Raw genomic sequence first — 17,458 nt, 5'->3', positions numbered from 1 at the left:
AAGACTGTATCAAGCTTCATTTAGTCGGGTTTTGTGATGCATCTGAAGCAGCCTATGCAGCAGTTGTTTACCTTAGGTGTGTCTGTGCTGATGAACAAGTCCAGGTTAAACTTGTTGCCTCAAAAACAAGAGTGGCTCCTCTGAAAAAGGTAACACTTCCACGACTGGAACTTTGTGCTGCAGTATTGTTGGTTCGCCTCATTACGTATGTGCGAAAATCATTGCCAGTTAACTTCAGAACTGTTACCTCCTATTCGGACTCCAAAATAGTTTTAGCATGGATAGCTTCATGTCCTAGTCGTTGGAAAACTTTTGTGGCGAATCTGGTCTCTAAAATACAAGAGGAAGGTGATATAAAGTGGTGTCATGTCAGCGGTAAAGACAATCCTGCCAACTGTGCAAGTCGTGGGATTCCCCCTTCCAGCTTAGTGACACATTCTTTATGGTGGCAAGGGCCTCCATTTCTACATGAGCTACAATTGCTTCAAAACAAGTGTGACACACAAGAATGTAGTGAAGTGAGTGTAGAACAGAAGCAGTCTGTTGTAAGTCTTGTGTCAACACAAGACAACCCATTATTTGAGAGGTATTCTTCTCTAAATAAACTGCAATGTGAAGTGGCCTCGTGTAAACGGTTCATTTTCAATGCTCGCAACAAAACTAACAAACTGCATGGTCCATTGAGCACTAAAGAGTTGTGGGACACACTTCTGGTGTTAGTAAAAATTGTGCAACAGGGTGAATTTGCCAGTGAAATTAATGCTCTTAACAATGGTTTACCCTTATCTTCAGGGAGTACCTTGCATAGTTTAAATCCATTTTTTGATGAAGTAGGAGTTCTCAGGGTAGGCGGCAGATTGAAACACAGTAACATTCCATACAGTGCCAAACATCCTATTTTGCTGCCCAAGAAGCATAGATTAACAGACTTAATTATTGCATATGAGCACATTGTTCTTTTGCATGCAGGGCCACAACTGGTTCTTGCAACACTACGCCAGAAATTTTGGATAATTCATGGTCGTGACAGAGTGCGTCAATTAGTGAAAAAATGTGTAACGTGCCTTAGATATAATCCCACCATATCAAAACAACTAATGGGAAACTTGCCATCACCAAGAGTAACAGTTAATAGGCCATTCTTACAATGTGGAGTGGATTACGCTGGGCCAGTAATTCTTAAGGAAATGAGTGGTCGTTCTCGTCGAAGTTACAAAGGCTACATTGCATTGTTTATTTGCTTTTCCTCTAAGGCTATTCAACTTGAAGTAGTGAGTAGTGCAACCACTGCACCCCTTTTTAGCTGCTCTTAGAAGATTTGTGTCTCGACGAGGAAAGCCATGTGACATGTACAGTGACTGTGGAAGTACGTTTGTTGGTGCAAACGAAAAGCTAAAGGACATCTTAAAAACTGTGAACAATTGCAAACACAATGAAGAAATAGCTAATAATCTGAGCAGTTTGGGAATACAATGGCATTTCAACACACCTCTAAATCCTCATGCAGGAGGATTATGGGAAAGTGGAATAAAATCTGTGAAATTCCATCTTAAAAGAATTGTGGGAAATACGTTGCTCATATTTGAAGAATTGTGCACTGTGTTAGCACAGATTGAAGCATGTTTAAATTCGAGACCACTCAAGAGTCATTTCCAGTGACCCAAATGATATGCAAGCTCTTACTCCAGGACACTTTCTGATAGGAGATGCATTGGTGTCAGCTCCAGAAAGAGATCTTACCACATATAAACTTAACAGACTTTCACGGTGGCAACTTACACAAAATTTGTAGCAACATTTCTGGAAACGTTGGTCTCGAGGCTATCTCACCCAGCTGCAACAACGTTCGAAGTGGAGAACACAACAGAAAAATCTTCAAGTTGGTGATCTGGTTCTCATCAGAGATGATCAGCTTCCTTCACAGCAATGGAAACTTGGAAGAATATGTGAGGTTCATCCAGGTACTGATGGACTCGTAAGGACTGCTACAGTGAAAACCAGTACCGGCAATTACAAAAGACCAATTGTAAAGCTATGTCTTTTGCCATTTAATAACGATTGTGAAAATTGAAAAATTGAACATTTGCATTCAATAATTTCAAATAGGTCTAGTGTACAATATATGTAAAATTGTTTTCCATATTTTTTGTTTGCAGTGTACCATTTAATTTTTTTTATTTTTTGAAATTATATATTTCAAGGTGGGCGGTATGTTGGCCCCAACCATGTACTTGGATCCAACATGGCAGCCAAGATATTTTTCTGATATTTGCCAAGTAGGTGTTGGCAACACTTGTCTTCGAGTGCGCAGCAAGTATGGCTGCATGTTGTTGTTTTGTGTATGCAGAATTATCCTTTGTCATCTGTTCGACAGGGAATCTGTTGTTTATCTAAACATGTGTGTGTGTGTGTGTGTTATTAAATTTGTATTTTACATAAGGTGAGTGTCCTTTTCAAACTCACACCTACCCAACCACCGAAAGTATTTGGATACTAATCGGAACGGGGCTTGCTCCCCGACACGTCATTGAGAGAAACAAATGTTTTGTGAATATTAATTGAAAATTAATGGTATTGCCTGTGTCTCTCAATAGGCCATGTAGAAATAGGAGATAGCAAACATGAAGACTGTAATCTCTTGGAAGGGCCTCCCCCATGGTGCACTGGTATAGATCCACTAAGCTTTCTGAAACATTGGAAAATATGCAAACTACAGGTTTCCCCGTGACTTTAACTAACGACACTTGTGCCACTGCTTCCAGGCCAGGGTTTCAGATAGGTTGGTGGATCTATAGCATCGTTGCCTTATAATCAAGAGGTCCTGGATTCAGTACCTGGTGGAGGCAAATGTTGGTTTGGATCGTAGGTCCAGTTCCGATTATTGGGCAAAAAGTGGACTTAAAACACCAAATAAATCAATCAATGTAATCTCTTGGAAGAAATTGGAAATCCCATGGTCAAAGCTGCCAAAGGGGAATCAAATCAACAGCATCTCACTTGCAGTAGTATCCTGATCAATGGATTGTAAAAAAGAGTCGTGGAAGGCTGCAACTCTGGAGGGATAGTTTTAATATCCAAGCGAGTTCTCACCATGGTTTCAAATGGCACTCTATTAACCAGTCAGTGATAGTTGAAACACGCAAGCCAAAAATCATGCAACCCACACTTTTCTAACAAAGGAATACACTGTTTGCTTTTTCCTGAGCCAAGATACCAAGTGAAGTTGCTCTCACCTGTATACAATGACTGTTGCAGTTAGGAACTTTAAGGTTTTAATCTCTGCACACTGACGGCTTTCATTTTGCAAATTTCGATCTCCAGTGTATGCCGTTTTAATGGAATGTTTCTATGGGCTGGAACGTAGCTTTCTTTTGTTGTGGTCAAATTTTTTTGCAAAAGTTACACATGTATGATTGGTTTCTCAAGATGAATTTTACCATATTTGTGCAATGAAGCCCTCCACATGAACTGCTTGTCACATAATGAGTATCTAAATGTTTTACTGGAGTATAAAACCTTGTACGTGTATCAAGTGTGAATTTATGAGTATTTGGTGTGCATCCTCATATGGTGAGTAAGACGATGTTTATGGATGAAATCTTTCTTGCAAATTGAACAATTAAAATGCCTCTCTTTTGTGTGCATCCTCATTTGCAAAATAAGAGATCCTCTTTGGCTAAAACTTTTGCTGCAAATTTAGCAATTAAAAGGTTTCTCTTTGGTGTGAACCCTCATATGCTGAATAAGATATCCTCTGCACGTAAAATCTTTTTTGCAAATTAAACAATTAAAAGGCTTCCCTCTTGTGTGAATGCTCAGATGTTGAATAAGATGTTCCTTCTGGGTAAAATCTTTGTTGCAAGTTGAACAATTAAAAGGTTCTTCTTTGGTGTGAACCCTCATACGCAGAATAAGATGTCCTTTGCGGCAAAATCCTTTTTGCAAATTGAACAATTAAAAGGCTTCCCTCTTGTGTGAATGCTCATATGTTGAATAAGGTTTTCTTTCCGGGTAAAATCTTTGTTGCAAGTTGAACAATTAAAAGGTTTTTCTTTGGTGTGAAATCTCATATGCCGATTAAAATTTCCCTTTTGGACAAAACCTTTGTTGCAAATTGAACAATTAAAAGGCTTAAAGTAAACAGTAATTGCCCTAGGATGCACTTTATCCAGCCTTCGTATATCTAACTCTTTGAAAGTCAACTTCAGTTCCATTTAAGGTGAAATTTAGCTATTTAATGTGAATCAAGCTATTTTTGTAACGTGTCCGGGCAAGCATTGTTTTCAATGGGTTTTGCCCTTCTAATGCGAGATTTTTATGTTTCATCGCTGTGGAAACAAGCGAGTGACATGATATTTTAATCTAATCATCATTGTTATGTCCATAATTCTTGTATTCATCATCATAATTGCATGTTGTATTTTTTGCAGCATAGTATATGAAACATGTTAGGCCGGAAGGTAGTGTGAGGAAATAGTTTTGTGAAATTAGAAAAAAAAAAATAGAAACAAAGTCAAAAAATATCATGTTCTCAGGAAGTATAGTTTGGAGTATGTGACAAAAAATATAAGCAACAATGTCTGATAGACACTGGTTGCCCGGTTAAGTGTTAACACTCATTATTGGGAGACACAAGGTATACATGTTACCTCCGCTACAAGATTTGTCTTAAGGAAAGAAAGGTAACTAATTTCCTCTACGACAATTAGTCCTTGAGCTATGATTTTTTAAAAAAATTAGTGGCAAGTTTGAAAAGCTCCTGCCCTTTGAGGTTTTCCAGGTGTTTAAGCTCCATCTGCTAAAGGTGAAAGGATTTCGTCAGATGCCAGCAGGTCAGCAGTGGTGAAGAGGAGAAGCAAGTTATCTCATTATGGACCTAAAGTACTGTGAAATCTTTCTATGCTGCTGGTATCCATGTAGTGGTGAAACGCTGGGATTAGTACTTAGTGTTCAGGGTGATTGCATCGAGAAATAAAACTATTTTTTCTCAAAGTCCAAATAGCACCTTCAAATAAGGCCTTGTTATTCTCATAATTTTTCATTAAAATCAATGAAACTGCTAGAAACTTTAAAAAATACAAAGATTATCACTCATGCAGATGACACAACAGTAATATCTAGAGGTAAAGATGCAAATGAACTAGAAATCAGCACTTTTATTGCAATCAATCAGCTAGCACAATACTTATACATCCATGGATTAATAAAAAATATTAATAAGACAAAATTTATGATATTTAACAAAAGCAAAAACTCTGACTTCGATACACAAACAACATGCATTGATGGAACACACATAGAACCTGAAAGTACTGTGAAATTCTTGGCGATCACATTAGATAAAAGAGTATCATGAGATGAACATATCAACTGTAAGCCCCCCAAAAAATTATAGAACACAACTTATGTAGCAAACTATCATCACACATTTATCTTCTGAAACGACTAGCTGAATATAATTTAACTGAAATCAATAAATGTATATAATATGGATTAATATATCCCTACAAAGAATATGGGGTATAAAAAAAAACAAAAAAAAGAGAATATTAAAGCTACAAAAGATGTCACAAAGGATAATGTACAACATGGGATACAGGTCATCTTGCAAATAAGTATTTCAGGAAAATCAAATCATGACTATATACTCTCTCTCTATATATATATAAAGTAATTTCATGTGTTGTAAATACCAAAAATGCAGCAACAAACAACCAAATCCATGGCTACAACACAAGATGAAACAAAAATGACTTCCAGGAACATAGTAGACTTAAGATGTCAAATTTATCACCTTAAAATGCTGGAATAACTTTTTATAATAAACTGCCAAATGTCATTAAATCTATCACTCCCCTAAAAAAAAAACAATCAGGCAATCAAAACCTACCTCACAAACAGAGCCCTGTACAGTGTATCAGAATACATTCAAAACCCCACATGAACATTAGATACACAATAGGCGAAATTGTGCAAATAAAACATTGTAAATAGCTATTTTTTTGCACATTTTTTTTAATATTCAAGAAATATATGAAAATGCAGGTATCCAATATGTAATAAAAATTGAATGATAGATATTAAGAAATATGTGGGTAACCACTCTGAGTATATTAAATTATTAACCAATATTATGTTCATTATGTATAAACACCAAATCATTGTGTCAATTTTTCACAAAATTCTGCAACTATAAATCTGTAGTCAAAATGTACCCAGTTATAGCTTATATACACACACGTTATTACTTTTATTTCTGTCATATCATTATAATTTTTCAATATTTGCTGGCCTATTTCATTGTGTATTGCAAAATTAAGAAAATATTGTAACACTATAAATATGTAGTCCAGAAATGTTTCCTAGCTGTAGTTATTTCTAAGTACATGTTAATGTGTGTGAATATTATCTGTAATGGATACAAGGTAACATTTTCACAAAAAAAATGTAACAATCTCTGTAATTTGATGCTTTCCATGCCCTTTCACCAAGGGTCTTTAGGAAAAAGATAAATAAATAAACTTCTCACCATGGTTTCAAATAGTAGTGTACAAACCAGTGGCAGTGGAAATACAAATGCAATAAATCATGAAATCCACACTTTTTAAACAAAGGAAGACATTGTTTAGATCTATTCCTGAGCCAATGTACCAAGTCAAGAAAGCTGTCACACCAGTTGCTCTCACATGAACACGATGGCAACTTTAACCTCTGCATAATGTCTATATGCATCCATTTCAGTAATGTTATTAGGATTAAAATATCTCTCAGCATTTTGTGTCAATTTACTTAAAACTTTGTGACAGTATTTATGGTAAGGTCAGGTATATTCTACCAAAATGATATCGCCTGTGCACACTATTTTCATTGAGTGTTTGTAGAGGCTCGATTGTACCTAATATTTCTTTTGTTGTGGTGAACATCTTTTACAAAAGTTACACATGTATGGTTGGTTTCTCAACATGAATTTTATCATGTTTGTGCTAAGCACCCATCCAAGTGAACCATTTCTCACATAATGAATATCTAAGTGAACTTACTTTAGTATGAGTGTGCATCAAGTGTAAATTTGAGTAAAATCTTAGTTACAAACTGATCGGTTTAATTGTTCACTTTGCAACTAGGCATCACTTTGGTGTGAACCCTCATATGCCGAGTAACATGATGTTTACGGGCAAAATCTTTGTTGCAAATTGAACAATTAAAAGGCATCTCTTTGGTGTGAACCCACTTATGTCGATTAAAAGTTGACTTCACGGCAAAACTTCTGTGGCAAATCAAGCAATTGAATGGTTTCTCTTTCGTGTGAACCCTCATATGCCCAATAAGACATTCTTTCTGGGCAAAATCTTTGTTGCAAATTGAACAATTAAAAGGTTTCTCTTTGGTGTGAAATCTCATATGCCGATTCATATCTCTCTTTTGGGCAAAACCTTTGTTGCAAATTGAACAGTTAAAAGGCTTCTCTTTGCTGTGAACACTCATATGAATATCAACATTTCTCTTGTGGATGAAACCTTTTTTGCAAATTGGACATTTAAAAGCTCTTTCATTGCTATGAACTCATGTGTGAACTAAGAGATGTGCTCTGCACGCATATCTTCTGTTGCAAATGGAACATGTATATTGGTTCTTATTATTACTGTTGCGACAGTGAATATTCTGTGTGCCACTTTCAAATGATTTACTTGTAGTGACAGGTTCCAATAATCCTTGTTTGCTGATCCGTTCTGAATTACTGTTTGGCTGTTCTAGTACACTTGTATGTTTGAAGTTCTCTGATGACAATGGCAGATGACTATCTGAACTTGAGATATCTTTCATCTTTACAAGGTTTTCCATGTTGTTTTTGGTCTCGTGCCTGTTGAAAAAATAATAACAAGATCCAAGTATGAATTATTTCATGAGCAACTACTGCAGATTTGCAATTTTACAGAGGAAAATCTACAGAAAAATGACAAACTTAAGGATTACAGAATGTTAATTGAAGGTTGAGTATGATGAATATCATTATCATGAAGCAATAAATGATTATTATAAGGGTTGTTTGATAAATAAGTGGACTGGACCTGTGGCTTCGGTGTATGTAGAAATAAGGATAACACTAGCTGATATTACCATAACATAGGTGGTCACATCTAATATTCTTACTACAGCGCCTTGAATAATGTATTGTGCAAAACGACCCAAGAAACTGGTTCCCGAGATGATGAAAACATAGATGGCAGTGTGATCAGCACAGCTGCAAATTTTCTTATGAAAGTAATGCGAATTAGTTAGCTTTGGGAATATATTGTGTAGATCTGTTTGTCTTGAAAGGCGGTACGTGAATTGATGGAAACAGTTATATTTGTGGAGCGATTTGCAGTTATGAAATGGCATTAATTTGGAAAGAAAAGTAAAATAAAATTAATAAATAAATAGCATGCGTAACACAAGACGAAACATCGCAATGTGATTACGGACGTCAGGTGTTGGATTGTGTACTAGAGTTTATTTTTCTATGTTATTAGAATATAAATAGTATCCTGAGAGATATTTCATACCAAGGCGACAAACCACAAGTGTCACTTGGAAGCAAGCAGTTTATAATCAATGCAGCCTTTCGAACCGTAGGGACACAAGCTCTGACTGTACCGTTTCCTCAAGGAGATTTTAGATCAAAGCGACAAACGATACGGGGATTTCACACCAAAGCGACATGGATCCAAGGCAACTTTCATACCGAAGTGACATGCAACACATCGAGCCAATCAAGAGCAACATTTCACATCGTAGCTGCATGACAGACAGCAAAGGCTAGCATTCGGTTGGTGAAATCCTTAAGCAATAAGTGTTGCGTGCCGCTTGTCGCTTTGGTGCGCAATCTCCTAAAGCAAGACACTCATTGCATTGTGCATGCGCGAACAACAAACCACGGCAACAAGTTGCAAGCTATGAGGAAAAGGGCCCAGTATGAGCGACACGCAAACGACAAAGTGACACGTGAGGTTTATCGTGTCGCCTAGATCTGTTGTTGTAACATGCGGTTTATCATGTCGCCTACATCCAGTGTGGTACTTAAGAAATTTCCAGTGGGGGGAAAATTTTACTGACTGTCTAGGGACAGCATGAGATAATGACTTTATGCCATACAACATTACCCCCATCGATAAAATTTATCAAGAAGAGGGTGAGACACAAGTACCCAGAGGGGGGAAATCCCTCCACCCCCTCCTACAAAAACCAACCTGCCTAGATCTGCTGTTCGCACAATTAGCAGCAAACACTTGCTAATAGACTGAAGGCACCATGTCACCATGCCGCTTGTCACTTAGTTGCGAACTCCCCCTGTAGCGCGTCGCTTTGGTCTCAGCACCTTTCTTTTAACGAGCTTTCAGACCGAACCAAAGTAACAAGTAGCACACGAAAATACGGCATATGAACGTGTCGTTTGCTGTTTGGACCCTCATGTGCATACCCTCCATTATAAGCAGACGAATGCCATGCAGCTGTACCGACACCAGCCAGAGAGCCAAGAACAGTTCCATTTTCCACACTATGTTATTCAAAGACCTGTACTCTTACCAGCATTTCGTCGACCACCGTGACGGAGTAGTTAGCAGTGTGCTACAACGTCATGGGTCTCGGGATCGAATCCTGGGCTGGACATGGGTGTTCTTTGCTTAAAAGTGTTCCCTTATCAATTTCATCATATCATCACTCATCCACATCATCGCGATTAGCCAAAAGTGTCAGAAAATCGACGTAAAATAACCTAACTCAATCAATCCAACAGCAATTTGGATCTTGCCCTCCCTTCACTCAAAAAAAAATTCTGGGTAAGGGCCTTCTGCAGGAAGGATGGAAACAACACAAGCATTCAAATGCCTCACACTTGCTTCGTGGCATTTGGAGGTGCTTTATTGTTAACTTATTCAAATCGGGAGTGCAAGGGTCAAGAGACAGAAGAAAATGCAAGAGAAAGTGCTTTCTATACAAGAAAAGAATAAATGAACTAAAATGTCCAAGCAAGTCATTGTGAATTTTTACGAAAATGTTTCACATGAGAACATGACAAAATTTTTACTTCTTTCGGGCACCTTTAGGCTTAGCCTGCTTGTACATTACGCCCCTGATTTGATGTATTCATTCAAATTATAATGTTTAACTAGAATTTAACACCAGATAAAACCAGAATGTTTTAATTATTCTCTCACAAAAATTAGCCTTTTCTATATTTTTCTTGTTTCTATTTATTTCATTTTTTGCATCAATTCTACATTTTGGTCACGGTCAGTTTTGTTAATTATTATAAGAGTGTTGCAGGAACATGGTAACTTCAAACCGAAGGATTTCTTTTCTTTAAAGAGAAAAAGGGCGACACTATTAGGGGGAAGATATACCTCGACCCCTCTCTGTGAAAAAAATCCTCCAATAGTCTTCATATGTCATTGGCCTCCTTTGAACAAACTGTTATTTTCAAATTTCCAAATGTCGTTATTGTGCTAAAATGAATCAAGTCTCTAGTATTCTTGAGTGCCATTAGCATATTATCATAGATGCCTACTAAATGTACATTGATATTTGATTTAGGAACTAAAACATGCATACATATTTCATGTTTTCTTTATTTTCAATGTTTCACCCCCTAAATTTCATTCTGCACCCCTAGATGATTAATCCTAGTGCCGCTGCTGAATAGGTGGCTAAGAATTAAAAAAACGAGTTCTGTGACTAATTTTTTCTGCTTCCTCACTTTCAAACTCTATCAGGGCACACAAAGATTCTAAGGGAGAATTCATGTTGAAGAGAAATGCGACATGCGACACGAGACACGTGTTGCTTGGAAGTGAACCTTCAGTAATTAATGCAACCTTTCGAACCGAAGAGACATGGCAAGATGCACATGTCGCATGTCTCTCGGACTGTGCCGTTTTCTCAATACCGTGCATCGTGGTGCCTCAGTTTGTTGTTCGCGTATGCACAGTGAATGCTCAATGAGCTATATTTAAACTCTAGAAGAGAGTCGAACAGGGGACTTTACAACATATTTGAACCTCTAATTTGTTGATATAATAAAGTATTGATATGTACAATGTTTTAAGATTTAAACACAATGTTTCTTTCGCTTTATCAAGTTTTTTGATGTGGTTATTGGCTATAATTTACCTTCAACATTCGCCATATATGACGTGACTGCTTTTATTTGAAAAAGAGCCAGCCTATGGAGGCACTTTACTCCAAAATAGGTTAGTCATAGTCAACATGGTAAAGTACTCTAGTGCATTGTTTCTCAACTGCTGGGCCACGACACGATACCGTGCCCTCGTATCAACTATACTGAGCTGTGAAATGTTCTGCTGAAAGTGGATGACAACTATCATAATCCCAATATCATATTTGAGTTGTGAGTTTTCATTTTTTAAGTCCATTTTATGCACAAATATACTTAAAACGACTCGACATACAGTTTAAAATGGGACCCGTGCCACTATGTGCCTCCACTGATTATCGAACCTGGGGTCACTTAATTACAAGGAGACGACATTACCACTTCGTCATCCATATTATTATATTTGTCAGCAATCCTACACATGTAATCAAACTATTATTACTCTTTATGATTATGCTACAATTTATTTATCAACATTCAATTTCATAGGTACATATTAATCCATGCATAAAATCTTAAATACTGTAGACTTACAAGGAAAATTCTTGGGCTAAAGGCATTGACTTAAAAAAAAAATACCGGGACATGGTTTCACGAAGGTTGATTGATTGATTTGCTTTACTTCAGTTTTTGTGCCACGTTTGGCTAATTTACGAAGATGGGTATGAGTGATTATTTGATGAAATTGATGAATGGACACTTACAAACATCCATGCCCAGGCCAGGATTTGAACATCATAGGGTGATGTTCAAACCACTCCACCACGGAGGCTGTCTCACGATAAAGTTGAGAACAATTTCTCTAGTGTTTAGGTAATCGCTTTTTTCAGGCTGGAAAGTCTAGCTTATAGTTTGAGGTCAGGGCATATTATTTCTCAGTTTTCTCATGCACAACATGCATCTCCCGAGTTTCAATAACTTGCACAAAATTTACAATGAGATTTAGATTTAACAATGTCTCTTGTTACTTTTTTTTCTTCTTCAGGTGACTAATAAACTTATTAATGCAATTATATTGATACCATCATGCAAACTGAGAAAAGAAACAAGTGTCGCTTGCCATGTGGCACGTACATCTTGTCTCTTTGGTGCGTGAAACTCTATAGTTGCATGTCGCATGTCTCTTCGGTGTGAATTCTCCCTAATGGAGTGGCTTATGGCAGGAGAAAATATCATAAAATGAACTTAAGATCATTTGAATTAATGATCAGCAATTAAAGGGTTTCACTTTGGTGTGAACCCTCATATGCTCAATAAGACGATTTTTTAGGTCAAAATCTTTGTTGCAATTTGAACAATTAAAAGGTCTCTCTTTGGTGTGAACCCTCTTATGTCGCTTAAAATTTGACATCTCGGCAAAACTTCTGTGGCAAATCAAGCAATTAAATGGTTTCACTTTGGTGTGAATCCTCATATGCCGAGTAAGATGATGTTTTAGGGCAAAATCTTTCTTGCAAATTGAACAATTAAAAGGTCTCTCTTGGATGTGAAGCCTCTTATGTCGAATAAAATTCGACTTCGTGGCAAAACTTCTGTGGCAAATCGAGCAATTAAATGGTTTCTCTTTCGTGTGAACCCTCATATGCTCAATAAGATGTATCTTGCGGGCAAAATCTTTGTTGCAAATTGAACAATTAAAATGTTTCTCTTTGGTGTGAAATCTCATATGCCGATTAATATCTCTCTTTTGGACAAAACCTTTGTTGCAAATTGAACAATTAAAAGGTTTCTCTTTGTTGTGAACGCTCATATGAATATCAACATTTTTCTTCTGGATGAAACCTTTTTTGCAAATTGGACATTTAAAAGCTCTTTCATTGCTATGAACTCGTGTGTGAACTATGAGATGTGCTCTGGATGCACATCTTCTGTTGCAGGTGGAACATGTATATTGGTTCTTATTATTACTGCTGCGACAGTGAATATTCTGTGTGCCACTTTCAAATGATTTACTTGTAGTTACAGGTTCCAATAATCCTTGTTTGCTGATCCGTTCTGAATTACTGTTTGGCTGTTCTAGTACACTTGTATGTTTGAAGTTCTCTGATGACAATGGCAGATGACTATCTGAACTTGAGATATCTTTCATCTTTACAAGGTTTTCCATGTTGTTTTTGGTCTCGTGCCTGTTGAAAAAATAATAACAAGATCCAAGTATGAATTATTTCATGAGCAACTACTGCAGATTTGCAATTTTACAGAGGAAAATCTACAGAATAATGACAAACGTAAGGATTACAGAATGTTAATTGAAGGTTGAGTATGATGAATATCATTATCATGTAGCAATAAATGATTATTACAAGGGTTGTTTGATAAATAAGTATACTTTTCTGTGGCTTCGGTGTATGTGCAAATAAGGATAAACCGATTGTGTTTATTGATACACTTGTCTATTGCACATGTTACATGCACATTGTTAGTCATCTGTTTTATTCGCAGATAGACATTCGACCCTCAAACGTGAATGAGTGCAAGGATGGATTCCTCCAGATATGCACAAGAGTGTGTGATTCAGTTTCTGTGTGCTGAAGGTGTGCAGGCAGAGATTGTTTGCCAGTTAAATGCAATGAAGGGGGACGAAGCTTTGCAGCATACCAGTGTTTAATTGGTGCAAGGAATTCCGAGAAGGGAGAAGAATCACACACCGTTGTGCTTATCTGGAGGAATCCATCCCTACACTTATTCACATTTGAAAGTCAAACGTCTACATGTGAATAAAACAGATGACTAACAATGTGCATGTAACATGCGCAATAGACAAGTTTATCAATAAACACAATCGGTTTTTCCTTATTTCAACAAACACTGAGACCACAGGCTCAGTCCACTTATTTATCAAACAACTCTTATATATATTAAATACTTTATTACCTTATTGCGTATGAATATTAGTAGTCACCCGCTACCACTATTTATAATATACAAGTGTCATTTAAGTTACATGGGGACTTTCAATATTTTCAGAATAATGGGACACAGTCAGACATGTAGAGAAGGCATCAGAGAAAAATGTCTACATTACACATAGAGTGCTGACAACATGGACAATGTGAGCCATTTGTTAAACAAGATGCAGACAAGCCTGTAAGTGCAAACATGGAAAAGGATTTTGTGATGAAATTTATTTTTAACGAAAGTGGAAAACCAAGTGAAATGGATGATATTCAATGTAACAACAGCGGCGCAGAGAATGATGGGAAATCTGGCCAAAACCATGTGGTCCAGAAAGCCATAGCAAGCATGAAGCGAGGCAAATGCTGCATGCATGAAAATGACCAATGTTTAACATTTTTAATTGTATTATTTTATATTTTCAAATGAACTTTCCATTTGGTGAATTAATGTGTTGAGTATGGGTGTGTGTGTGTGTGCCATTGTTTATGCATTAATTGTGTGAGAACATCATACCTTCATACAGTTTCTTCGGTGGTTAAGATGGCATGATTTTTCCAATGCGGGGTGAAATATGAATCGTATTTGAAAGGCAAGTTCTGTGTTTATGGCTAGCATTATATGACTTTACGTTACTCTGTACATCCATATACTTTGCAATGTGTGTGGTTGCTGTACGATATCTAATAATGTTCACAGAAAATTTGAAATACTGCTTATCAATCAACGGATGCGTTCGCAGTATGCGTATATTTTTCTACACTTTTCAGCATATCTTCTATGCCTGTCTCAATACGCATACGAAAAGTGACAATGATACATTAAGGACTTCAAAAGTATAAAGTACACAATTTTGTACTTCGGAACATTTCTATAAATTATCATTTTCACAAGACAAAGTTTGTTTTTAATTCCCTTTTTTAAAATATATATATATATATATATATATATTAATTCCAACCACCGCAAATCGAATTTTGGATCCTTCGATTAAAAGGGGATAGCATTAGCCACAGCACTATCAGATAGGTTCAATTGATTCCATGAGAAACAGGTTCCATAGTCCTGTATGTTACGTAGCTTTATACAAAGTAGTTTTGTGGCAAATGGCATCTTTTTAGATACTCTGGTCATTGTTATGAGTCCTAGCAAAATGTGAAAGAGTACATTTGACAAATAATTTTCATATTTGTACCTTGAATCACTGCTAATAAAGCTGTGAGCGCAATGCTTATCAAACGTGTTTCCAACACGCTCTGAAACATTTGCCACAATCATGGCGACGGGCGTGTTTTCATGCAATGAATTCTGAGGGAAGTTATTCTGACTACCATGCTAAAGGTCCCAGGTAACGTTGGAAGCAGCCATGGCGCCCACCCAGCATCAAATGACATGGGTAAATGGGGGAAACCCTGGGGGGTAAAGGCAGTCAGGGATGTGATGCTGATCACATCACCCCCACTCACGACCAGATCAAGATAGTGTGGGGCGTTACTTCCACACCCCCTATACGCCTTCATGGCATGGTGCTAAGCACAGGGGAGCACTTTCCTTCTTTATTTTACGTTATTCGCTGAATACCGTCCATTTACAGAACACTTCAAGCACGGTGTGGTGATGGCATCTTAGCCACAGTAAACATTTGAGTGGTGCAAACTGCTTAATCCTTACTGGATGGGCTGGAGAATACTGTGCTTTTCCCAGGAGACAGGGTTTTTTCAGAAAATCATACAAAATATAAGACATTAAAATGCTGACCAAGGCAAACTCTTATAGTATAAAAATATACATAAAAAGGTAACGTTTCCACCCTCTAACAGAAGAAGAAATAATGAACTGGAATGGGGGGCTGAAAATTAACCAAGAATGGAAAGGAGTGCTAGAAAGAGTGTAAAGGATGAGAGAAAGGAAGGTGGAAAGAAGAAGGAAGAAAAACTAGTACAGTATATGTTTTTTAATGCTTGTGTGCTTTCTGCATCACATGCATCATTACATCAGAATAATAAACATGATATTATAATTTTTCTCACTGTTGCTGGCCGAATTTTAAAATTTACAGTGAATTTTATAATTTACAGTGATAAGGTAGTATCAGCTATATATTAGTATTGTATTGAATAGTTATTAATGCCTTTACTGGTAGCAGTGGCGTAGCAACATATCGCGGGCCCTGGGCAAGATTAGAATGTGAGGCCTCCATCCGTTCTATAAATTTGAAATCTCAATGTGAATCGATACAAAATTTTCTGAGATGACGTCAGCAATTTATCACATTTAAAATTACCGACGAAAATAATATTTAATGTCACTCACCATAAAAATGTATTTCTCTATTTTCCGAGAATTGAAATCTAAAGGACAGGCTCCTATCCAGTGAAGGGGCAATGGTGACCATACCCCCATTCGAACTATGAAATATTATAATGTGAAAATATAAAAACCTGAGATTTTTCGGATTGTGCAAGAATTTCGATTTCGTCCTTGCATGTATGAATGGGTTATTTGGGGAGAGAGGCAGGCTCCAGAAGTCTGCAGTCTGCAACACTGAGTAATTTTTGTTTTATAACGTTGATGCACGTCTACAAGACATCCCAATTTAGATGGAACAGTCCATTCTTTTTAATCCCTGTTGCGACTTTTATCTAACTGTATTGAAAATGTCTTTATTTCTTTTTGGTTAACTCATATTTAGACATTTTCCACATTTTAATAATCATAATAATTTCTTAAGTTTAATAATCATTGCCGAAACGTATAATTTAATTAAAAAATATATCAATTTGTAACCATAGAATTACCATGGGTGTTCAATGGTGCTGGTATAAGAATCCTTTATTAAAAAATGAAAACAATGTAAATTTGAATACTTCTGAGAATTGAATGTAAACAATAAGCACCAATCTATACCCCAAGTGATAACCTTTGTTTGTAAGCGACTGTGTTGCAGATTGTCAGATCAGAGGATGGTATGGGTTTGTCGGTGAGTTAATTATTTCCCGTTACTTTAAACTAGATCATTGCAAATCTACAATTGTACAGCCAGTAAGATAAGATATGAAAACCCATGGCTTGACAGCTATTGAAGGACTATCTCCAGACTGCCAGTCTCCTGCCCACAATCCTACCTACCGCGTTTGTTACAACCTGTCCCGCTTCCCGCACTTGCTAATCGCTGGCTTTTCTAGCAGAAACCACGCGGCATTGCCACTGCAGAACGTGTGAACTCCGTGCTGGGAAGCCGAAGCCAGGCTGTGAATAAAATACGCGGAAATGCACAAATATACACAATTCTGAATGTTCCAGCTAACACGAAACACAAAAAGGACACAAGCAAATATCATCAGAATAAATTCCATTCTGGATATTTTAAAATGCACACTAATCAGCACCAAGTTTACAAAACAAGCT

The 17,458-nt window shown here is 36.9% G+C and overlaps 1 protein-coding gene across 7 annotated transcripts in view; it reads right to left on the bottom strand.

Annotated features, from left to right (window-relative positions):
• LOC145999616 (uncharacterized) overlaps positions 1–17,458 on the bottom strand; it is a 120,717-nt gene that overhangs the window by 56,936 nt on the left and 46,323 nt on the right. Inside the window, exons 4-5 of one of the 7 annotated variants that reach the window (XM_083136701.1) lie at positions 13,109–13,281; positions 6,820–7,861 (exon numbers count right to left, since the gene is read on the bottom strand). The exons of 5 other annotated variants lie outside the window; for them this stretch is intronic. In XM_083136701.1, coding sequence (XP_082992827.1) covers positions 7,827–7,861; positions 13,109–13,281 — 208 coding nt within the window. In that variant the 3' untranslated portion in view covers positions 6,820–7,826. Of the gene's footprint in view, positions 1–6,819; positions 7,862–12,143; positions 13,282–17,458 lie in introns of those variants that run through there. One more of the 7 variants, XM_083136697.1, reaches the window with a different exon arrangement.

Source organism: Lepisma saccharinum, chromosome 15 (genome assembly GCF_977018435.1).
Source record: "Lepisma saccharinum chromosome 15, izLepSacc3.1, whole genome shotgun sequence".
NCBI lineage: Eukaryota > Metazoa > Arthropoda > Insecta > Zygentoma > Lepismatidae > Lepisma > Lepisma saccharinum.
Note: the sequence above shows the minus strand (reverse complement) of the source record. Positions and strands in the feature narration are given on the sequence as shown.